The following is a 24,975-nucleotide window of genomic DNA, read 5'->3' as shown; positions in this document are numbered from 1 at the left end:
AAAATTATATAGGGATAGGTAGGACCACTACTTGGGTTTGAAATCTCCAAAAGCTGCAGATGTACTGCTGCAGGCATGGTGGTGTTGGTGATTCTGTGGGTGGCAGTCTTCTTTGCAAGTCAATATTGAGCCAATCTCCCCCAATAGTGTTAAGGGGTATTGTACAACAACTGGAGGTGATACTGTCTGCTGGCTTAGATGTAAAAATTGGGGTCCTGAAGTCATTAAAGAGATTAAAGGAGATTGTAGGAGTATTAATGCAAGTTTCATTATTAGATTCCAACTTGAGTAAAAGTTTTCTGTCTAAATTTTCCTTGCAGTTTCAGCTTACGTTCTTCATGTCCTGTGAAGTGTGGTGTTTCTTTTTGTTTTTTTTAACTGTTGCTATGGATAGTTGAACAGCCACTTTGTTTCACCTCAATGATGAGAGTATCTGAGTGGGGAAGTGATCATTTTTTACTAGGGCTATCGATTAATTGCAGTTAACTCATGCGATTAACTCAAATTAATCACTATTAAAAAATTAATTGCAGTTTTAATTGCACTGTTAAACAAGACTACCAATTGAAATTCATTGAATATTTTGGATGTTTTTCTACATTTTCATATATATCTTATCTTCTGTGTTGTAATTGAAATCAAAGTGTATATTTTGGTTAAAAATATTTGCACTGTAAAAATGATAAACAGAAGAAATAGTATTTTTCAGTTCACCTCATACAAGTACTGTAGTGTAGTCCTTGTCCTGAAAGTGAAACTTACAAATGTAGATTGTTTTGCTTTTGAGTGCAGGTACCTAACAAAAAAAAAAATGTAAAACTTCAGAAGCTACAAGTTCACTCAGTCCTACTTCTTGTTCAGCCAATCGCTTAGACAAACAAGTTTCTTTACATTTACAGGAGATAATGCTGCCCTCTTTTTATTTACAGTGTCACCAGAAAGTGAGAACAGGCATTTGCACGGCACTTTTGTAGCCAGCATTGCAGGGTATTTACGTGCCAGATATGCTAAACATTCATATGCCCCTTCATGCTTTGGCCGCCATTCCAGAGGATGTGCTTCCATGCTGATGACGCTCGTTAAAAAAATAATGCGTTAATTAAATTTGTGACTGAACTCCTTGGGGGAGAATTGTACGTCCCTTGCTCTGTTTTACCTGCATTCTGCCATATATTTCATGTTACAGCAGCCTCGGATGCAAAGAAGGTACCAGTGTGAGATTTGTAAAGATAGCTACAGCACTGGATCCAAGATTTAAGAATATGAAGTGCCTTCCAAAATCTGAGAGGGACGAGGTAGGGAGCATGCTTTCAGAAGTCTTAGAAGAGCAACGCTCCGATGCGAAAACTACAGAACCTGAACCACTAAAAAAGAAAATCAACCTTCTGCTGGTGGCATCTGACTGAGATAATGAAAATGAACATGCATCGGTCTGCACTGCTTTGGATGGTTTTCGAGCAGAAGCCATCATCTACATGGACGCATGTCCCCTGGAAAAGTGGTTGAAGCATGCGCATCTGGCATGTAAATATCTAGTGATGCCGGCTACCACGGTGCCATGAGAATGCTTGTTCTCATTTTCAGGTGACATTGTAAACAAGAAGGGGACAGAGTTATCTCCTGCAAATGTAAACAGACTTGTTTGTCTGAGCAATTGGCTGAAAAAGAAGTAGGACTGAGTAGCTTTGCAAGCTCTAAAATTTTACATTGTTTTATTTTTGAATGCAGTATTTTTGTACATAATTCTGTATCTGTAAGTTCAGTTTTCATGATAGAGATTGCATTACAGTACTTGTATTAGGTGAACTGAAATACTTTTTTATAGTGCAAACACTTATAATCAAAAATAAATATAAAGTGAGCACTGTACACCTTGTATTCTGTGTTGTAACTGAAATCAATATATTTGAAAATGTAGAAATCATCCAAAAGTATTTAAATAAATGGTGGTCTATTATTGTTTAATCGTGATGAATTTTTTTAATCGCTTGACAGACCTATTATTTACCTTAGATACTTTACAGGTGTGTTGAATGAAATTAGTTAATAGTTTGTAAATTGATTTCTCTGCTTCAAAGGAACAGAACTATTGTAGAGCAAAATATTTTAAAGTGTCCGACTTCTCTTGAGAACTAAACTCTCATTCAGTTGTGAATTCATAGGTTTACAGAGTCTTAGATTCTAAGGCTGGGAGGGACCATTGTGGTGATCTAGTCTGACAACCTGTATGGCACAGTCCATAGAACTTCCCCAAAAGAATTTCTAGACTATATCTTTTTAGAAAAATGTCTAATCTTCATTTAAAAATAGTCAGTAATAAAGAATCCACCATGACTCTAGGTAAATTATTTCAATGGTTAATTACTCTCACCGTTAAAAATTGACATCTTATTTCCAGTCTGAATTCACTAGCTTCAACTTCCAGCCTTTGAATTGTTATCCTTTTCTCTGCTAGATTAAAAAGATCATTATAATTTTTTTTCCCCTCCTGCACATGCTTAGACTGTAGTAACCAATTCAGTAACCATACTGCATCTCTGTATTCTATTTGGCTGACTTCTTTCCATTTAGTCTAATTCAGTGGTTCCCAAACTGGGGTTCGCAAAATGTTACAAGGGGTTCTTGGGGAAAAAATTCCCTAATGGCAGATAGAGTTGTCCCTAGGAACCATGGGCAGCATGGGACCAGCAGTCCGGAGCCCCTGGACTTCCAAGAGCTAAGCCGATCAAAGCAAGCGTATCTATCACACTGAGGAGATTTAAACTTCAAGACTCCTTAGAAGAAATGGAAAGGGAGGTGGATATTTTTTGCTGTTTTAAAAATTAAATAGGCAGCTAGTATTGTTTTAAAAATTATGAAGAACAAGTTTAAGCTGTGTTGTAACATGCGTTGTTTGCCTGGACTGCTCAAGACCTGAATGCTTGCGTAGGAGGAACTCATTGAGTTCATTTCTTAAATACCTTCATGGTGTTTCACATCTGATACTTCTTGATGAAACATAGGAGCCTTGTCTTATAACAAGTGATTATAAGTGGTTATTCAAAGTGATGCAAGCTACGAAAGTGAGATCTTGGAAGTGTGTTGCCGTTTTCATAATGTAATAAAATACTGTAATAAGTAGTAATTAATAATAGTGTGTAATAAGCATGTCATAAAAACAAATTTTATATTTCCAAGATCACTGCTTTTATAATTTATATTCAGGTAAAGGAGAAAATCCCTGGAAATATTCATTTTTAGGAGGGGGTTCACGAGACTTGACATTCTAATGATGGTTAAAGTTTGGGAACCGCTGGTCTAATTCAAATGCTACAGAGAAATGATAGTATCAGTTAATCACAGGTCAGAAAAATACCCCATAAACTTCGAAAGTGCAAAATGGTATCTGACCAAGTACACATCTCTCCAACACAGGTTATGCTCTTGATCAGTTACTCAGTTTTAACTTTTGCTTTTGATCATTTACCATAGTCATAGCTCTTTATACTTTTATTCTGAATCCAGGATATAAATGGAAGTGCTGCATTGTGTTTTCAAACTTCTGTAGACCAATTAAAATGAATCTTCAGGATCTGCTGACACTTAGTATGATAGCAAATTCTTTTAGAAGTGAGTTCTGAATGCATGAATTGGTTTCAGATTGAGTAAGGCCTTGGGCTTGATTGTCAAGATCTACAGTATCATGGACAACCTTTCTTTCTTTTCACAATGAGAAAGCAATGGCCTTTTGGCAGTGTGGTTGATAAAGCCTAGGATGAAGCTTGAGATCAAGACTTAATGCATTCTCTCAAAAGTGCTGAAGTATTAAATGAAGTACTGCAGGAGATAAAATTGAGCAAAAACCTTCAGAGTATGCCTCAAAGTCCATACATTAGTTTACCTTTCCTGCAATAACTGGTGAGAAAGTATCTCCAGACCCTGGAAGAAGGGAAGGTCAGATTCTGATATGTCTTTTGTGAAACTAAATGACTTCTTTAGTGCTTAGGTAGTATAATGATGGGTGAAAAAACACCCCCCTGAGCGCTGCAAGTTTCAGTGCTGTGAAGTGCCAGTGTAGACAGTGCACCAGTGCTGGGAGCCATTCTCCTCATGGAGGTTGTTTTTTACAGCACTGGGAGAGCTCTCTCCCAGTGCTGGTACTGCAACTTTCTTCAGTTTTTACTTCTGTATTATTTAGTCTGATAGATGTTTGTATAAAGCATTCTTTAAAACGTTCTTTTTAGGGCTATTAGAGCCAACTGCAATATGTCCTATCTGTCTAAATGTAAAATTTTTCCCTTTCTCCCCTTTGGTTAGCAGGGACTGTACTTTCATTTTAAACAAAAAAAGTCTCAAACTTTTCACTGTGTATGGCACCAAATTTTATTTTAATTTTACACCAACTATAGTACTCACCAACTTCAAACTTCACAGATCTAAATGTTCTTATTTAGAATCATAGAGTTTTAGAGCTGGTCTACATTAGAAGGGCAGGTCGACTTAACTATGCTGCACACCTTATGCGATATACTTAAGCCAATCTAAGCCCTGGTGTATACACGACCAATTTTATTTGTCAATAAATAAATGTGGAGGCTCCAGAATGGCAATGGGGAACACAGGCCCACTGGCTGCACAGATGTCGGAGATCGCTGTGCGGTTCCCCCCTTCTCCTGGGGACATAGACTTGGCAGTGAGGCTGCACCAGGCCATGACACAGTGCAAGGCCCAGACCTGCCCCAGAAACATCTTGGGGCCCTGCCCGTCCACACCAGGCACATCAGGTATGGTAGGCAGGCTCAGCCCAGCAGGATCCACATGTGGAGAAGGTAGTGTGAGGGGGATACAGATGTGGGGTGAGAGGGTTCTGTGTTGAGCAATCTGGGTGAGGGCTGCTCGGTGGGGCGTCCAGATACAGTAGAGTTCTGGATGCACAGGGGCTTGTTGGGGGATTCTAGGTGCAGGGACAATGAGACTCTGCAGGGGGGTTCATGTGAAGGTGGTTGGGGCTTAGCGGGGATGTGTGTCTGTGTGTGAGAGAATGAGGCTTGGCGGGGGGCTCCGAGTGCCAGGGGGTGAGGGTCCAGGTGGAGGGGGTTTCGTGACTGGATTCTGAGCGGGCTGAGGCTTTGCAGGGGGGTCTGGGTATGGAGAGGTCTGGATGCATGGGGGTTGGGCAGACAGGGGAGCAGCTCCCTGCACAGTGACCGCTCCTCCCACAGCTGAGGAGCAATGGGGACTGGAAGTTAGGAGGGGAGGATGGGAAGTTTCCTGCACTGGGGGAGATTGCTGGGGGTGCATCTGACCCAGCCCCAGTCAAAATTAGCAGCTGAGCCAGGTGCAGGATAGGATCTGCTGGCCAGGGCTTCCCCACCCCTGCAGTGATTTACCTTTCTGCTTGCTGCTCTGGATGCCTGAAATGATGTGCCCGGGCTGCTCGAGAGGGGTGCATGACCATTGATGCAGTTTCTCTTTGCTTCCCTGTCAGAAGTCATTTTTCTGTGATGAAGCAAAGAAGTCTCCTGGGGACATGAATTCTGCACATGCGCAGTGGTGCAGAATTCCCCCAGGAGTACCTAATGTATGTACTGAAAGCAGTCCTATCCCCTCTGTTTTCTTTTTGTGAGACTAAACAAGCCAAGCGTTTCTGGTATCTTTTCATAAGATAGGCTCTCCAATCCCCATATCCTAGTAGCTCTTCTCTGGACCTGTTTCAGTTTAAATTAATCTGTCTTGAACATGGGTGACTGGATGCATGGGGGTTGGGCAGACAGGGGAGCAGCTCCCTGCACAGTGACCTGTTTAATCGGGGGGAGGGATAGCTCAGTGGTTTGAGCATTGGCCTGCTAAACCCAGGGTTGTGAGTTCAATCCTTGTGGGGGCCATTTAGGGATCTAGGGCAAAAATTGGGGATTGGTCCTGCTTTGAGCAGGGGGTTGCACTAGATGACCTCCTGAGGTCCCTTCCAACCCTGATAGTCTATGATTCTATGATTCTATGACTGAAATTGTACACAGGATCCAAGTGAGGTCTTATGGATGCCTTATATAATGTCATTAATACTTGTCCATCTCTAGTAGAAATGCTTTGCCTAATACATCCGAGGATTACAATTGCCCTTTTTTCACAGCCAGATCACATTGGTGGCTCATTGTAATTCAAATGACTAACTTTATTTTCCCCAAATCTTCGAGTTCTTCTCTAAAATTTGACATCTTCTGGTAACAAAAAGCCAAAACTAAGCTGCCATTGTTCAGCAGTGTCAGCACAGGATGACTCTGAAAGAGACCATCCTCCACAGAGTACTCTTGAGCCTATAGCAAAGTGCACTGGATTGGGAGCCAGCATACCATGGGTTACCTTTTCTGCTGACTAGTGTAAATCTGTATGCTTTACAGTTTTTACTGAGTAACGCTTTAGGTTGTTTGTCTTATGGATAAGGTAACTGAGGGTCTGATGGGTTGCTTACATTGTTTTTTAACAGAGCTGAGAATAAATTCTAATAGAACAAAGTCTTCTGCATTTCACCATACTGAAATTAGGCCAAATCTAGGATATTAAAAGCAACAACAACAACAACAACACAACGGGGGGGGGGGGCGGGGGTGTCTGTGTGGAAATGGGGTGAGAGAGAGATGGGGAAAAGGAATCTGTTCTTCCCCAAAACAAACTCCTCTCCACTTAGCTTAATTTCCTCTGGGAAGATGTGTTACTGAGGATCCGGAAGTAAGCCAGTAACAATGATGTGTTTCTAGGGAGCAAGAGGACCCTCCAGGGAGGGGAGAGGTCCACAGTGACGGAAGACCAGCTGGGTGTCCAGTAAATACTAGATTCCCCACCCACAGCCAAGGCAAAAGAAGCTCTTCAAGAAGACCAGTAACATTTTAACTAACAAAATAGCATTTCAGACATCACATCTGGGGCAGAGAATGCTATCAGCAAATTCTTAAGTATTGGAAGAATTACAAGCATTCATTTTACATCATAGTAAAGATTGACAACTGCATCAAATTCCTGCTAGCTGAGGATGATACAGAACATGTGAATGTGTAAGTAACAGCAACACATTGGTGAAACCTAATCCTTGGCTGCTGGAAAGGAGGAACAGGCTGGGCCTTGCTGAGGGGTTTCATCTTTGATATCAACCTTGCACTTTTTAACTTGAACCAAATCCCACTCCCAGCTGTTTTAAGAGTAGAAACATTCCTAAGAGACTTATGACAGCATCTTTATCACTTCCACCCCTTTCCTAGTGCTACGAAGCAGTGGATGGTTTTGCAACTTTACCCTTCCTTCAGACACCTTTTTGGTTTTATGCATTACCTGACTGCTGCTGGTCTAGCTTTCCTAAGCAATAGCAGAAAATCACCGTTTTTGTCAGATTTTCTGTTGCCCTGGGGTATTGAATAACAGTGAACCTGAGAAGTCTTATCAACTTGCAAAGCAGTGAAAGCTCTGAACAGCAACAAAAGGCATTGAAGCTGTTTTTATATTCCTGAGGAGAACATTGCATCAGTTGACATTTGCTTCATTTTCACTAGGCAAATTTTGCAACCATAAGGGCTAGAAACATTTTAAAAGAAAAGCTAAAATTTTGTAGGAAATTGTATACACAGTTCTCCTCCTTTCATCCTCCACTTGCCCGGACACTAATTCCTACCCATCAGAGGGTGTCGTAGGCTTTTCTGCGGTGCTCGTTGCCAACATATCCAAGCACTTCACAGATAAACTAAATCTGAATGGTCATGTTCTACGTGCTTGTCTACCCTCTCAAGTTCAAATAGATGTGTTTTGCAGCATGCTCAGAAATCAGACTTTGGCTCTGCCTAATCTCTAGTAATTTTTTCCACAAAAGAAGCATGTGAACAGAACTCTTATTTCTCATGTGTTTATTTCTGGGCTTTGTTAGCTACATTGTTCCAGAAGGTTGCAGCAGTCCTGGGTTATGGATGATGGAGAGGTGGTCTGTGATGCAGCTGGAGCCAGATCTGTTGATAGCAGTGAAGATCAGGATGAGGATGTGGAACTGGTATTGAAAGAGAACTGGGAGCCAGATGAGGTGGGTAGAGCATCGAGATGATGTGCTTTCAGGCCTTGTCTTGAACAGGACATAAAGGTGTGATGTTAGACTGTCAGATGATGCACTGAAAGATTAAATTGCTTGACCAAGGTTATAACAACAGAGATGGGAATAGAACCAGGTCTAAGATGGTTGAGGTGAAGCTGGCTGAGACCTTGGAGACCTAGATTCTATTCCCAGTTCTGCCACTGTGACTTTGGTCAAGTCACTTAATTTCTTAATGATTCAGCTCTCTTATCTATAAAATGGAAATAGTGCCGGTCTTTGTGCTTGAAGAGATATAAGGATAAAAAGTGCACTATAAGTGCTAAGTATTAAGATGTATTAGTGGTATTTTCATGCTTTCTATAGGAAAATAATTGAGCTAATGCTGTTCTTATTTTTCAAGCTTGCTTTTGGTCTCTTCTTCCTCACTTGTCTGCCAGTTCCACTGTTGTGGTATGTTTTGATTTGTCAGTGGTCCCATTTCATATAATATTCAGGGGATCTACTGAGCTCTGTGCAAAAAAGAGGGATAGTTGGAGTTTTCACACTCCTAACTAATGGAATGCCATGTAATTTTGAGACGAGTCTTGCTGAAAAAAATGTAAACTCTGAGAATCTCTCTCAAGGGTCTAGGGCTATTGAACGTATAACATTCAGGATCAGAATCAGTGCTCAGAGTGCGAAATCATATGATCGTATTAATTAGGGATGGCAGGGTCCTCCAGAGGTCATCTAGTTCATGTCCACCCACTGTGCTGCGGCAGAACCAAATATACCTAGATCATTCTTGACATGTCTAAGGGCTTCTCTGTATGAATATTTAGTTCATGGCAAGCTGGGTTGTAAATCTGCCTTGCCCTAATGTGCTGCATACTAAGAGAATGTCTGTACTTCCACTAAAAGTTCTCTAGCATTCTTTTATCTATCCTGTTGAAAGCAGAGTAGATCAAAGTGCACTAATGTACGTAACTCTGGTGTATGTAAGCATGGCCCACACAGACACCTAGAGTATGTCTACCTTGCAATTAGACACCTGCGGCTGGCCCATGCTAGCTGGCTGAGGCTAGCTAGGGTCAGGCTAAGGGGCTCTTTTATTGCAGTGTAGATGTTTGGTCTTGGGTTGCAACACAGGCTCTGGGACCTTGCAAAGTGGAAGGGTCCCCAAACATCTACACTGTAATTAAATGGCCTTTAGCCTGAGCCCTGAGTCAGCTGGCACAGGCCAGCTGCGTGTTTTAATTGCAGTGTAGACATACCCTAAGTGTCGGCGTGGGCTCTGCTGCCACACACCAGAAGCTTCCTACTGCACTTGGTTCTCCTCTGCTTTGAAACTGGGTAGGTCAAAACACTAAACTTTTAGTGCAAAGCGGCAGGGTCCAAACAAACAGCGTGTGGTAGTTCACACTCCAGCTTGCTGGAAAATGCGTTTATGTAGACATACCCTAACTTGTTCTTAAAAAGCTCCAATGATGGGATTCCACAATCTACCCTGGTAACCCATTCCAGTTTAACTATCCTAATGTTTAGAAAGTTTTTCCTAATATCTAACCTAAATTTCCCTTGCTGCAGGTTAAACTGATTACTTGTCCTGTCTGCAGGTGGATATGGAAAACAATTGGTCAGTGTCCTCTTTATAACAGCCCTTAACATATTTGAAGACTATTACCAGGTCAGCCCTCAGCAGGGTGAACTGATTTAAATCAAAGTGATTTAACTTACCAAGACAATGGGCAAACCAGAGAGGTATGCAGTGCTGCTGTTTACCAGGATGGTGTCCCTTCTGCTGATACAGGAATGGAAGGAAGCTTCTGTCTTGAGAAAGCTGCATTGCCTTTCAGTGTGCATGCCAAAATAGAGCACAATCTTTGCCTTAAGTTCTCTTCTTTGACACCCACAAATCAGCATAAAGTGCATTATGAAATGAATAAAATTCTGCAGTAATTGATCTGAACCCAAGGGGTTTAGGTAGCCATTAATGCCTTATAATGGCTTAAAATCCATATGCACTTTAAATATCTGTGTAGCCTAATTTGGGCAATTTACAGTATAAAATTTGAAGTTTCCTAAAAACTGGGGGCATTAATGACTGAGCCAAAGTACTATTTCTACTGCTATTTCTCTTTCTATATCTACATCTACAATAAACATGCCTACCATGCAGTGTTTCATTTTCTTTAAATCCTTGTGGTGCCAATATCATGAATAGGGGCATGGTGGACTGGGAAAGGAGGGAGAGTGAGCAGGAAGCAGCTTGGGAACATGGTGGTAGGGAGCCAGTACCCAGAGAAGAGTAAGAGAACAGTATCTTAAATTTCCCAGTGCCGCTGTATTGTAGTACAGTGCATAATACTGAATGATACAGCACCACTCTGCAGCATTTTCTGGGTGATTGTCAGTATGGCTGTCCACATGGGAGTCTCATGTAATCTCTGAATCTGCCATGTTGTACAGTTCTTGGCTGCCCTGGAAAATCTTGGTCAACATGGTGTCAAAGGCTGTTTCTTGCTGTGTTGTCTGGGGTGCTTTGTGGAAAACTGTCCACGCCTTCTTAGGTATGGTGATGGCATTGCTAACAAAAGTGCTGTCCAGTTCCTGATAGCATGGGCAGGTAGTGGAAGCATTAGTGGAGGTCCTCTTCTTGTACCTTGCCTTCAGGTACTTCTACCGGAGCTCCTTTGCATTGACTCGGTACTGCATTCCCTCTTCTTCATTTTCTCTGCTCGTGTCTTATATGTGTCTGCATTCTGACAACTCTTCTCCAGGTGGGATTGTACATGCAGGCCTCCAAAGAGGGTAATAAAATCCAGGAGCTCTAGTGGGGTCCATGCAGAAGCATGGGGATGTTATGGTTACTATAATCGGTATATGACTGGGTGTGTAAACTCATCACTACCTGGTCTCAAAGGGGCACAATCTGGCTGAGTTCCAACATTTAATTGGAGAGGTGATAACAGGGTGGATTGGTCATATATCACATTGGCAGATGTGCAGGTGAATGAGCCTCTGATAGTGTGGCTGTTTGACACCTACAAGATCTCTATCAAGCATTCTTTCAACTACAATACCCACCTGCTGAAGTGAAGAAACAGATTGACAGAGCCAGAAGAGTTCCCAGAAGTCACCTACTACGGGATAGGCCTAACAAAGAAAATAACAGAATGCCACTAGCTGTCACCTTCAGCCCCAACTAAAACCCCTCCAACGCATTATCAAGGATCTACAACCTATCCTGAAGGACGACCCAACACTCTCACAAATCTTGGGAGACAGGCCAGTTCTTGCCTACAGACAGCCCCCCAACCTGAAGCGAATACTCACCAGCAACCACATACCACACAACAGAACCACTAACCCAGGAAACTATCCTTGCAACAAAGCCTGTTGCCAACTGTGCCCACATATTTATTCAGGGGACACCATCACAGGGCCTAATAACATCAGCCACACTATCAGAGGCTCGTTCACCTGCACATCTACCAATGTGATATATGCCATCATGTGCCAGCAATGCCCCTCTGCCATGTACGTTGGTCAAACTAGACAGTCTGTACGTAAAAGAATAAATGGACACAAATCAGATGTCAAGAATTATAACATTTATAAACCAGTCGGAGAACACTTCAATCTCTCTGGATTTGTGCTGGAAATGGCCCACCTTGATTATCATACACGTTGTAAGGAGAGTGATCACTTTAGATAAGCTATTACCAACAGGAGAGTGGGGTGGGGGGAGAGAGAAAACCTTTTGTAGTGATAAACACCCATTTTTTCATGGTCTGTGTGTATAAAAACATCTTCTGTATTTTCCACGGTATGCATCTGATGAATTGAGCTGTAGCTCACGAAAGCTTATGCTCAAATAAATTGGTTAGTCTCTAAGGTGCCACAAGTACTCCTTTTCTTTTTACATAAAAGTGCATTCTTGTTGGTTGTTATAACCTTAATACATATTCTTCACAACTCAGAGATATATGAGACACAAAGTGGGTCTCTTTTACGGCCTGCTGCCATTATAGGTTTTCCTGTCTAGTGAGAAAATGCTATAGTAAATCTCAAATCAATGAGGGCTACGCTCAGACCTCAAGACTTCTGGAATATGCTGCTCAAACAGTTTCACTTTTGTTTCTACATCCTGTCCCTTCTATCTCCAGACTTCTTCTCCTTGTCCAGATCTTTTCCGCCCCAACAATCTTTTATTCATTGAACGTTTTAAAACTTTTCACTTTTAGAGAGAGGTAAGAGACTGACTCTGTTACACTAATTTGCAGAGGGGCGATAGGGTTGAGGTTTGTTATTTTTCACCTCTATTTATTTATTTATTTATTTATTTATTTTAAAACATTTTTGCAGTTAACAAGCTTGTTATTTCTGGAGACACACATCCACAGTTTGAGAACTGCAAAACTAAGCATCTCTGATGGTATCTTCTAGACTTAGCACTGAGTCCCATTGGGTAGATAGAGAAATAAGCTAAATAATCTATATAGCAGCCCCTGGAACCCCATAAGATTGGGTCTCTAATCCATGAACTATTGGAACTCATTTACAAAACATTTCTTAACCATTACATGAATATATTGTCTCATATTATAGAATTAGAATTTATAATCCCTATTCCATGATGAGATATCTTTGAGCTATAATGTATCTTAATTAAAACTATCTTTAGATAGGTTTTTCCTCAAAAAGCATTTTATCAAAATAATCCGTGTTTTTTTTTATTTGTATTTTAAATATCATTGATTTTAATCCACCCTGTGATAAAGTCAAGATGACTATGGGACAGTGGAAGGGAAAACAGGTACATAGACTGATCCAGGTGTGATCTGGCGGGAGGACTGCCAGAAGTGGAGTAGTTAAAAATATGTCCATGTGAACCTTAAAGTGAGTATACTCACTTTAAAAGTGGAGCTACTCCTATTGCAAGGAGTATTGATTATTGTGCTCAAAAACGCCACATAATTAACTTGAAAAGATGTGGAGTGCAAGGCATTTTGAAGTGAACAAACTCAAGTTAATCCAGTGTAACTTCGTATTCAAGGCCTGAATGAGGTTAGCCCCTATCATGGGGGGCATAGGACCATTAACTGTTAACATTTCTGTCTCAATGTTATGGGAGAGGAGATGAATGCATTTGTCTGGGCTAATGTAGGGGGATTTGGTGAAACACATTAACAAGTTGGAAACAGTCCTGCAAGTGACAGCTCAGTTTTTCCATCCTAGTCTCTCTGGATGGCTTTACACCATAAGTAAGTTAATTCTTAATGAATGGTTCAGAATTTTCTGTATATTTTAAATCTTCTTAACATCAGTATGTTTTAAAGTGGTGTGACATTTGGGGATTTAACTAATTTTAGAGGATTTCAGTCAAAATGTCCACAGATTAAACTCTTATGTAGTGTGGATTGTTGCTGAGTACTTGCATTCTATGAGACTATTCTGCAGGTTTGCTAGGTCAATGCAAAGGGAGTCCAAATTTCTCATTCAAGGAGGCTGAGCCCTCCAAGTCCCTCCCCTTCATCAGAGTTCTGCTTTCTCCAGTGTGGGGATTCATACTGCATAAATTGCAACTCCATCTGCTTTTTCAATAGCAAAAGTCATCTTATTTCTGTTCTGTTCAGTGTTTTACCATGCCTATTACCATGGTACCAGAATGCCTTCCACAGTTAAAAATAAGCAGTGACTAACCTCTGTTAAGTGGGGATCTTGTCTTCCTCTCCCTTAGGGAAAGATTGCACGTACATGGATTATAAAACCTTTAACTTGATATACCAGGGGGTGGTGTTGGACAGGCAAGATTCAAGTGTGCTTTGCATTTGTGCTGGAAAGTGATGAGCTTTGTGGTTCTAGTTCCTGTGGGATTCTGTTTTAATACCTTGGGTCAGCCTCAGAAAAACTCGTCTCCTTCACAAACAGGCTTCATTGTGGTAATAGACTGTTTCGTAATACCCGAGGAGACTTATTGATGGCAACTGAGGTCTGAGTGACATTAGCCCAGTCCATTTAGAGCTATGTAAATGAGAATGTAGACCTTAAGTTCGACATGGTATATACAGAAACCCAGTGGAGTACAGAGATGGTATACTCACAGTAACCTGCTTCGCTGAGAAAGGAAGCCACTGCATTCTGCACCGGTTTTCAATTTTCATTGGGTTGATGCTTTTAAGGCAAGAGACCTTGCATTGCTGTAATGCAGACTGGAAGTGACAAGGTATGTATTATTGAGGCTAGCTCTTGATTTAGTTCAAACTTCAAACATTACCATAGAATCTCGATAGGTAGAAATTCTATGCTTGAATAATAAGAAAGTAGCTGTAGGAATATACTAGTGGCCACCTGACCAGGATGGTGACAGCAATTGTGAAATGCTCAGGGAGATCAGAAAGGCTAAAGAAACAAAAAACCTCATAATAATAAGGGATATTAATTATTCCCATATTGACTGGGAGCATGTCACCTCAGGATGGGATGTAGAGGTAAAATTTCTAGACCATACATGACTGCTTCTTGGACAAGCTAGTCCTAGAACCCACAAAGGGTGAGGCAATTCTTGATTTAGTCCTAAGGGGCGGACAGGATCTGGTCCAAGAGGTGAATATAGCTGAAGAACTCACTAATAGGGACCACAGTGTAATTAAAATTTAACATTCTTGTATGGAGGAAAATACCAAAGAAACCTACCACCCTAGAATTTAACTTAAAAAAGGGGAACTACACAAAAATGAGAGACCCCCAAATTAAAAAAAAAAAAAAAAAGTACACACATACATTTTAATACTATCATCTCAAACAGTGTAAGAGGACTAAGCCCTGGTCTACACTAGGACTTTAGGTCGAATTTAGCAGTGTTAAATCGATGTAAACCTGCACCCATCCACACAATGAAGCCCTTTATTTCGACTTAAAGGGCTCTTAAAATCGATTTCCTTACTCCACCCCTGACAAGTGGATTAGCGCTTAAATCGACGTTGCCGGCTCGAATTTGGGGTACTGTGGACACAATTCGATGGTATTGGCCTCCGGGAGCTATCCCAGAGTGCTCCATTATGACCGCTCTGGACAGCACTCTCAACTCAGATGCACTGGCCAGGTAGACAGGAAAAGAACCGCGAACTTTTGAATCTCATTTCCTGTTTGGCCAGCGTGGAAAGCTGCAGGTGACCATGCAGAGCTCATCAGCACAGGTGACCATGATGGAGTCCCAGAATCGCAAAAGAGCTCCAGCATGGACCGAACGGGAGGTACGGGATCTGATCGCTGTTTGGGGAGAGGAATCCGTGCTATCAGAACTCCGTTCCAGTTTTCGAAATGCCAAAACCTTTGTCAAAATCCCAGGGCATGAAGGACAGAGGCCATAACAGGGACCCGAAGCAGTGCCGCGTGAAACTGAAGGAGCTGAGGCAAGCCTACCAGAAAACCAGAGAGGCGAACGGCCGCTCCGGGTCAGAGCCCCAAACATGCTGCTTCTATGATGAGCTGCGTGCCATTTTAGGGGGTTCAGCCACCACTACCCCAGCCGTGTTGTTTGACTCCTTCAATGGAGATGGAGGCAATACGGAAGCAGGTTTTGGGGATGAAGAAGATGATGATGATGAGGAGGAGGTTGTAGATAGCTCACAGCAAGCAAGCAGAGAAACCGGTTTTCCCGACAGCCAGGAACTGTTTCTCACCCTAGACCTGGAGCCAGTACCCCCCCGAACCCACCCAAGGCTGCCTCCTGGACCCAGCAGGCGGAGAAGGGACCTCTGGTGAGTGTACCTTTTAAAATACTATACATGGTTTAAAAGCAAGCATGTGAAAGGATTACTTTGCCCTGGCATTTGCGGTTCTCCTAGATGTAGTCCTAAAGCCTTTGCAAAAGGTTTCTGGGGAGGGCAGCCTTATTGCGTCCTTCATGGTAGGACACTTTACCACTCCAGGCCAGTAACACGTACTCGGGAATCATTGTAGAACAAAGCATTGCAGTGTATGTTTGCTGGCATTCAAACAACATCCGTTCTTTATCTCTCTGTGTTATCCTCAGGAGAGTGAGATATAATTCATGGTCACCTGGTTGAAATAGAGTGCTTTTCTTCAGGGGACACTCGGAGCCCATTCCTGCTGGGCTGTTTGCCTGTGGCTAAACAGAAATGTTCCCCACTGTTAGCCACAGGGAGGGGGGAAGGTTGAGGGGTTAGTTACGCAGTGGGAGGAGGCAAAATGCGACCTTGTAACGAAAGCACATGTGCTATGTATGTAATGTTAACAGCAAGGATTACCCTGAAAGAGTGTAGCCACTGTTTTATAAAATGTGTCTTTTTAAATACCGCTGTCCCTTTTTTTTTTCCCTCCACCAGCTGCATGTGTTTCAATGATCACAGGATCTTCTCCTTCCCAGAGGCTAGTGAAGCTTAGAAAGAAAAAAAAACGCACTCGCGATGAAATGTTCTCCGAGCTCATGCTGTCCTCCCACACTGACAGAGCACAGACAAATGCGTGGAGGGAAATAATGTCAGAGTGCAGGAAAGCACAAAATGACCGGGAGGAGAGGTGGCGGGCTGAAGAGAGTAAGTGGCGGGCTGAAGACAGGGCTGAAGCTCAAATGTGGTGGCAGCGTGATGAGAGGAGGCAGGATTCAATGCTGAGGCTGCTGTAGGACCAAACCAGTATGCTCCAGTGTATGGTTGAGCTGCAGCAAAGGCAGCTGGAGCACAGACTGCCACTGCAGCCCCTCTGTAACCAACCGCCCTCCTCCCCAAGTTCCATAGCCTCCACACCCAGACGCCCAAGAACGCGGTGGGGGGGCCTCCGGCCAACCAGCCACTCCACCACAGAGGATTGCCCCCAAAAAAGAAGGCTGTCATTCAATAAATTTTAAAGTTGTAAACTTTTAAAGTGCTGTGCTTAAAGTGCTGTATGGCATTTTCCTTCCCTCCTCCACCACCCCTCCTGGGCTACTTTGGTAGTCATCCCCCTATTTGTGTGATGAATGAATAAAGAATGCATGAATGTGAAGCAACAATGACTTTATTGCCTCTGCAAGGGGTGATTGAAGGGAGGAGGGGCGGGTGGTTAGCTTACAGGGAAGTAGAGTGAACCAAGGGGCGGGGGGTTTCATCAAGGAGAAACAAACAGAACTTTCACACCGTAGCCTGGCCAGTCATGAAACTGGTTTTCAAAGCTTCTCTGATGCGTACCGCGCCCTCCTGTGCTCTTCTAACCGCCCTGGTGTCTGGCTGCGCGTAACCAGCAGCCAGGCGATTTGCCTCAACCTCCCACCTCGCCATAAACGTCTCCCCCTTACTCTCACAGATATTGTGGAGCACACAGCAAGCAATAACAACAGTGGGAATATTGGTTTCGCTGAGGTCTAAGCGAGTCAGTAAACTGCGCCAGCGCGCCTTTAAACGTCCAAATGCACATTCTACCACCATTCTGCACTTGCTCAGCCTGTAGTTGAACAGCTCCTGACTACTGTCCAGGCTGCCTGTGTACGGCTTCATGAGCCATGGCATTAAGGGGTAGGCTGGGTCCCCAAGGATACATATAGGCATTTCAACATCCCCAACAGTTATTTTCTGGTCTGGGAATAAAGTCCCTTCCTGCAGCTTTTGAAACAGACCAGAGTTCCTGAAGATGCGAGCGTCATGCACCTTTCCCGGCCATCCCACATTGATGTTGGTGAAACGTCCCTTGTGATCCACCAGAGCTTGCAGCACTATCGAAAAGTACCCCTTGCGGTTTATGTACTCGGCGGCTTGGTGCTCCGGTGCCAAGATAGGGATATGGGTTCCGTCTATAGCCCCACCACAGTTAGGGAATCCCATTGCAGCAAAGCCATCCACTATGACCTGCACATTTCCCAGGGTCACTACCCTTGATATCAGCAGATCTTTGATTGCGTGGGCTACTTGCATCACAGCAGCCCCCACAGTAGATTTGCCCACTCCAAATTGATTCCCAACTGACCGGTAGCTGTCTGGCGTTGCAAGCTTCCACAGGGCTATCGCCACTCGCTTCTCAACTGTGAGGGCTGCTCTCATCTTGGTATTCATGCGCTTCAGGGCAGGGGAAAGCAAGTCACAAAGTTCCATGAAAGTGCCCTTATGCATGCGAAAGTTTCACAGCCACTGGGAATCGTCCCAGACCTGCAACACTATGCGGTCCCACCAGTCTGTGCTTGTTTCCCGAGCCCAGAATCGGCGTTCCACAGCATGAACCTGCCCCATTAGCACCATGATGCATGCACTGGCAGGGCCCATGCTTTCAGAGAAATCTGTGTCCATGTCCTGATCACTCACGGGACCGCTCTGACGTCGCCTCCTCGCCCGGTATCGCGTTGCCATGTTCTGGTGCTGCATATACTGCTGGATAATGCGTGTGGTGGTTGATGTGCTCCTAATTGCCAAAATGAGCTCAGCGGCCTCCATGCTTGCCTTGGTATGGCGTCCGCACAGAAAAAAGGCGCGGAACGATTGTCTGCCGTTGCTCTGACGGAGGGAGGGGCGACTGACGACACGGCTTACAGGGTTGGCTTCAGGGAGCTAAAATCAACAAAGGGGGTGCCTGTACATCAAGGAGTATTTCAGGCAGGACTTCACGGAGGGTTCCAATAAGAAATGGTGCACCTAAGTTACCGTTCTTATTGGAACAAGGAGATTAGCCTGGCCTCTGATTGATACATGGCTAGATTTACCTCGCTGCACCTTCTCTGTGAGTGACTGCAGTGTGACCTAGAGGAATGAGTCCCCTAGACAGGGGAGGAGGCAAATGAGTACAAAACAAATCTGGTCTATTTCTTGTTTTGACCCACTCCATCTATCTTTTACATCTTTGGCTGGCAGCAGACGGTGCAGAAGGACTGCATGCCATCCACATCTCATGGCTGCTCGGCAGAAGATGGTACAGTACGACTGCTAGCCATCCTCATCTCTTGCCTGCCTGGCAGAAGATGGTACAATACGACTACTAGCAATCCTCATCTCTTGCCTGCCTGGCAGAAGATGGTACAGTACGACTGCTAGGAGTCCGTATCGCCTGCCCGCTCACCATAAGACGGTTCAATAGGACTGACTGCAGGACTAAAGAGAATGACCTGGTAAAGTCACTCCAAATTTAGTCCCTGTGCCCATGTCTGCCCAGGCGCTCCCAGCCGACGTGGCCAGGAGCACCTCGGACACGACGAGGACGACTACCAGTCGTATTGCACCGTCTGCTGCCAGAAGGCAATGGGTTGCTGCTACTGTGCAGCAAAGCCGTACCGCGTCTGCCAGCACCCAGGAGACATAGGGTGACGGTTACCTGAGCGGGCTCCATGCTCACCGTGGTACGGCGTCTGCACAGGTAACTCAGGAAAAAAGGCGTGAAATGATTGTCTGCCCTTGCTTTCATGGAGGGAGGGAACGGGGGCCTGACGATACGTACCCAGAACCACCCGCGACAATGTTTTAGCCCCATCAGAGTGCTCCATTGTGACTGCTCTGGACAGCACTCTCAAATGCCTGATTGTTTGCTGTTGCTCTGATGCCGGGAGGGGCGACTGAGGACACGGCTTACAGGGTTGGCTTCAGGGAGCTAAAATCAACAAAGGGGGTGTCTTTACATCAAGGAGTATTTCAGGCAGGACTTCACGGAGGGTTCCAATAAGAAATGGTGCACCTAAGTTATTGTCCTTATTGGAACAAGAAGGTTAGCCTGGCCTCTGATTGATACATGGCTAGATTTACCTCGCTGCACCTTCTCTGTGAGTGACTGCAGTGTGATCTAGAAGAATGAGTCCCCTAGACAGGGGAGGGGGGGGAAGCAAATGAGTACAAAACAAATCTGGTCTATTTCTTGTTTTGATCCACTCCATCTATCTTTTACATCTTTGGCTGGCAGCAGACGGTGCAGAAGGACTGCATGCCATCCACATCTCATGGCTGCTCGGCAGAAGATGGTACAATACGACTGCTAGCAGTCCGTATCGCCTGCCCGCTCACCATAAGACGGTTCAATAGGACTGACTGCAGGACTAAAGAGAATGACCTGGTCAAGTCACTCCAAATTCAGTCCTAGCTCCTAGGCTAGGAGCACCTCGGACATGACGATGACGACTACCAGTCGTACTGTACCGTCTGCTGCCACAAGGCAAGGGGTTGCTGCTACTGTGTAGTAATGCCGTACCGCGTCTGCCTGCACCCAGGAGACATAGGGTGACGGTTACCTGAGCGGGCTCCATGCTTGCAGTGGTATGGCGTCTGCACAGGTAACTCAGGAAAAAAGGCGTGAAATGATTGTCTGCCCTTGCTTTCACAGAGGGAGGGAGGGAACGGGGGCCTGACGATATGTACCCAGAATCACCCGCGACAATGTTTTAGCCCCATCAGGCATTGGGATCTCAACCCAGAATTCCAATGGGCAGCGGAGACTGCGGGAACTGTGGGATAGCTACCCACAGTGCAACGCTCCGGAAGTCGACTCTAGCCTCGGTACTGTGGAAGCACTCCGCCGAGTTAATGCACTTAGAGCATTTTCTGTGGGGACACATACACTCGAATATATAAAACCGATTTCTAAAAAACCGACTTCTATAAATTCGACCTTATTCAGTAGTGTAGACATACCCTAAAAAAGGCCACAATGGCTAAGCAGAGTGAAAGAGACAGATAGAGACAAAAAGACATCCTTTAAAAATTGGAAGTCAAATCTTACTAAGGAAAATAGAAAGGAGCATAAACTCTGGCAAGTCAAGTGTAAAAGTATAATTAGGCAGGCAAAAAAGAATTTGAAGAGCAACTAGCAAAAGATATAAAACCTAACAGCAGAACTTCTTTTTAAAGTACATTAGAAGCAAGAAGCCTGCCAAACAATCAGTGGGGCCACTGGATGATCGAGGAGCTAACAGAGCACTCAAGAAGATATGGTGGTTGTGGAGAACTTAAATTAATTCTCTACATCACTCTTAACTGCAGAGGATGTGGGTGAGGGAGGTCCCCACACCTGTGCCATTCTTTTTAGATGACAAATATGAGGAACTGTCCCAGATTGAGGTGTCAGTAGAGGAGGTTTTGGAGCAAATAGATAAATTAAACAGTAATAAGTCACCAGGACCAGATGGTATTTTCCCAAGAGTTCTGAAGGAACTCATACATGAAATTGCAGAACTAACAACTGGGGTATGTAACCTATGAGCTAAATCAGCACTGTACCAGATAACTGGAGGATAGCTAATGTAAAGCTAGTTTTTAAAAGGGCTCCAGATCCTGGTGATTACAGGCCAATAAATCTAATTTTAATATCAGGCAAATTGGTTGAAACTGTAATAAAGAACAGAATTGTCAGGCACACAGATGAAGATATGTTGGAGAAGAGGCAAAACAGCTTTTATAAAAGAAAATCATGCCTTACCAATTGGTTAGAATTCTAAGAAGGGGTCTACAAACATTTGGACAAGGGTGATCCAGTGGATATAATGTACTTGGGCTTTCAGACAGCCCTTGATGAGGTCCTTCATCAAAGCCTCTTTAGCAAAGTAGGCAGTCATAGAATAAGAGGGAAGGTTCTCTCATGGATCAGTCATTGGTTAAAAGATAGGAAACAAAAGGTAGGAATTAAATGGTCAGTTTTCACGGAGTAGAGAAGAAAATAGCAGCAATCCCTAAGGATCTGTACTAGGATGTGTACTATTGAACTTGTTCATAAATGATGTGGCAAATGGGGTAAATAGTGGTGGTAAAGTTTGCAGATAATACAAAATTACTCAAGATAATTAAGTACAAAGCAGACTGCAAAGAGCAACAAAAAGATCTCACAAAACTGGGTGATGGAGTAACAAAACGGCAGATGAAATTCAATGTTAAATGCAAAGTGTAATGCCCATTGGAAGACGTAATCCCAACTAGACATACAAAATGATGGGGTCTAAATTAGCTGTTACTACTTAAGAAAGAATTCTTGAAGTCAGCATAGATAGGTCTCTGAAAACATCCACTCAATGTGTAGTGGCAGTCAAAAGAGCTAACAATGTTAGGAACCGTTAGGAAAAGGATAGATAATGAGACAGAAAATATAAAAATGCCACTATATATGTTCATGGTACACCCACACCTTGAGTACTGCATGCAGTTTTGGTCACTCCATAGTGAAAGATATATTAGAATTGGGAAAAGTACAGAGAAGGGTCATAAAATGACGAGGGTTATGAAACAGATTCCATATGAGAGAGCTGAGACTATTCAGCTTAGAAAAGAGATGACTAAGGGGGATATGATACAGATGAAATGATATGATACATATAAAATCATGAATGATTTGGAGAAAGTGAATAAGGAAGTGTTATTGCCCCTTCGTGTACCACAAGAACTAAGGGTCACCCTATGAAATTAATAGGCAGCAGGTTTAAATCAAACACAAGGAAGTACATTTTCACAATATGCACAATCAACCTGTGGAACTCATTGCCAGGGGATGTTGTGAAGGACAAAATTATAACGGGATTCAGAAAAGAATTAGGTAAGTTCATGGGGAATAGGTCTATCAATGGCTATTAGCCAAGATGGTCAGGGAAGCAACCCCATATTCTACCTGTCCCTAAACCTATGACTGTGCCAGAAGCAGGGGATGGATGATTTGATAAATTGCCCTGCTCTGTTTGTGCCCTCTGGCTCTGGCTGCTGTCAGAAAACATGATACTGGGCTAGTTGGACCACTGGTGCGGTTCAGTATGGCCATTCTTATGTTCTTAGTTTGCAGTGCAGACTTTGTCAAGACTCTGCTTACTTAAGCAGCACCTTTGTATTGCCTTTGCTGGAGTTTTGTCTTAGAACTGAAAGTAATTGTAAGATTGCTGCCTTGTGACTTTTTTTCCCCATAGTTGCTGTTAACTCTTTAAGGAAATATGAGCAGTTCCACAGATTACTACTATGAGAATCAGAAATGCAATATTGAGCATTAAAATGGATTTATTGCTCTTTAAAGAGAAACATCCATACAACAGTAGTTCTCAAACTTCTTTATGGAAGAGTAATAAGGACTATTCTTCCTGTACAAAACCAGGATGTTTTTTCTGGTGGTGTAAACTGAAAGACAATTCTATTTTTTATTCATATTAACAGACCAAAGGAATTCTATTATACCTGTTAATACTCTCAGATATTCTATTCAGTCCTATGGATATTCTCTTGTAGATTACCTGAGACTTGAATTCTCAGCTACCTTTTGTAGAATGTTGCCTATTTATACCCAAAAGCTTTCTGAAGCAATGATTTTTGAAATTAGCCTGTCTTATTTTCAAGCATTTCTTTATGAAATGATTTTAGAGAAATGTTTAGATTTGATTGAAAACAATATCCCATAATCTGCATGGAAGGCTATTTTGGGAGGTGCTCCTGCACTGAGTAGTAGTTTTATTGCTGTCGGTACAGAAGTTGAAGCAATTGTGTTGGAGTAGGTTTTTGCACTAACCCCATAACTTTAAGGAGCTGTAATTAGTAGCTGGAATGCATTGTTACAGCTTACTCATAGAAGAGATCTGAACACGGGATCAAGAGGGTGTGTCGGGTGTGTCAGATTTCACTCACCTAGTTTTGTAATAGTCAATGTAGTAGTAGTTCGTAGTGTTCTTGTGTTTTAAAGTAATTTTCCTATTTGAGTAAAGTTGTTAGGGGAGTGGGGAAAATAAAATCATACAAAGATGGTTGTATTTTTCTGCTCCCTCTACTAATAAAATACTAAATATGGTTGAGTGTTTCTCTGGCTAATGTCTTCTACTTGGCCCTACAGTGGAGTTACAGTCAGGTACTTCAGCACATCATCCCATTATCATGGCAAATAATTGAAGCTATTAATTCAGAGTTATGGCTTAATTCTAGAATTACACAAACGTTTATATGTTATGTTATGACTTTACAGTGCACTATTGCTAAAACAACCAATTGCTTAGTGTAAGAATTAAAAGCAAACAATGTCCCCTAACTTTAATGTAAATAAAATCTACTTACTATAGGTAGTAGCAAAGATCCATTGTGGCTGCTTTCTTACAGAGGTAAAGACTTCATTTTGTCAGGAGTAAAGACAAACTAAATCAAACCAAAAGCATTATCAAACATGGTGCATTGTGCTCTAAATTAGACAAGCTCTGGCATGCTGCAGAGAGAGAAAAATTCCAATGAAAGGGGCCCTTCTCTAAAATGGCCCTGAAGCCAGTCCTGGAGAGTTCAACCCCAGGAGCACAGTGGGAGTTGCCTAGCCAATTTTAACGGCAGTGATCGGATGTAGATAGGTTTGGCAGAATACAATTTTTTTTCTAATTTTGATGATTAATGACTTATTAAAATTTTTATCAACAGTTTTTATTTTTAGGAAATTTTTAGCAGTTATTTTTACAGCGGCTGGAAATTAAGGCAGCGATAGGGTTAGGACAGCACTGATAAGAGCTGGAGGGATTCCCAGCACAGACAGTATGGCTGGAGGGGCTCACTGCGTGGCCAAAGGGCCCAAGATATCGGTGCAGGGGAGGCTGTGGTCCTGCCCCAGTGGAGCAGAGACCCCGGGCCAGGACTGCAAGACGGAGGACAAATCCTCTGCCATGGAGGAGGCCAGCTTGCTGCTGAACAGTTCTTGCCTGGGAACAGTTCATTCCAAGGAGAGAGAGGAGGAGGCAGCGCTTTTGAAGCCTGGGAGGCTGAAGCATTACCTAGGAGTGCCTAAGAAACTGCTCCAGAAAGGGGTAAGGAAGGAGATAAACACCTGATAGGAAAAAAGTACTGAGTTTGGGGAAAGTTGGGTACAAGCTGAGCCTACCTCTCTAGAAATCTTTGGACTTGCTGAGAGATGAGCAAACTATGGGGAAATGTGGGACTACATATTTTAAGGGTAGAGGATAAACTAAGTACCCCTTTTATAAATATTAGTATGCTAATGATGGTCTGCCAGATTCCTAGTGCTGGTGAGAATTCACTCGTTCACAGATG

General features: G+C 43.1%; 2 protein-coding genes and 1 long non-coding RNA gene across 5 annotated transcripts in view; 2 read left to right on the top strand and 1 right to left on the bottom strand.

Moving 5' to 3' along the window:
- SPPL3 (signal peptide peptidase like 3) overlaps positions 1 to 24,975 on the top strand; it is a 142,006-nt gene that overhangs the window by 8,638 nt on the left and 108,393 nt on the right. Inside the window, exon 1 of one of the 3 annotated variants that reach the window (XM_084649003.1) lies at positions 7,832 to 8,038. The exons of the other annotated variants lie outside the window; for them this stretch is intronic. Within the exon in view, the coding sequence (XP_084505129.1) occupies positions 8,034 to 8,038 (5 nt within the window). The 5' untranslated portion in view covers positions 7,832 to 8,033. Of the gene's footprint in view, positions 1 to 7,831; positions 8,039 to 24,975 lie in introns of those variants that run through there. 3 annotated transcript variants of the gene reach the window in all.
- On the bottom strand, positions 7,940 to 24,138 carry LOC311531553. Its single transcript, XR_014714239.1, has 4 exons — positions 24,004 to 24,138; positions 14,134 to 14,241; positions 9,764 to 9,875; positions 7,940 to 8,077 (listed from the first exon to the last, which is right to left on the bottom strand). It is a non-coding gene; the product is annotated as an uncharacterized lncRNA (long non-coding RNA).
- Positions 15,081 to 16,626, top strand: LOC311531776 (uncharacterized protein). Its single transcript, XM_084649475.1, has 2 exons — positions 15,081 to 15,792; positions 16,381 to 16,626. Exons 1-2 carry the CDS (start codon positions 15,353 to 15,355, stop codon positions 16,436 to 16,438), a joined length of 498 nt encoding a protein of 165 aa, XP_084505601.1. The 5' UTR covers positions 15,081 to 15,352; the 3' UTR covers positions 16,439 to 16,626.

Source organism: Lepidochelys olivacea (assembly GCF_965140295.1).
Source record: "Lepidochelys olivacea isolate rLepOli2 genome assembly, chromosome: 15".
Classification (NCBI taxonomy): domain Eukaryota; kingdom Metazoa; phylum Chordata; order Testudines; family Cheloniidae; genus Lepidochelys; species Lepidochelys olivacea.
This window is presented reverse-complemented; position numbering and strand designations above follow the sequence as displayed.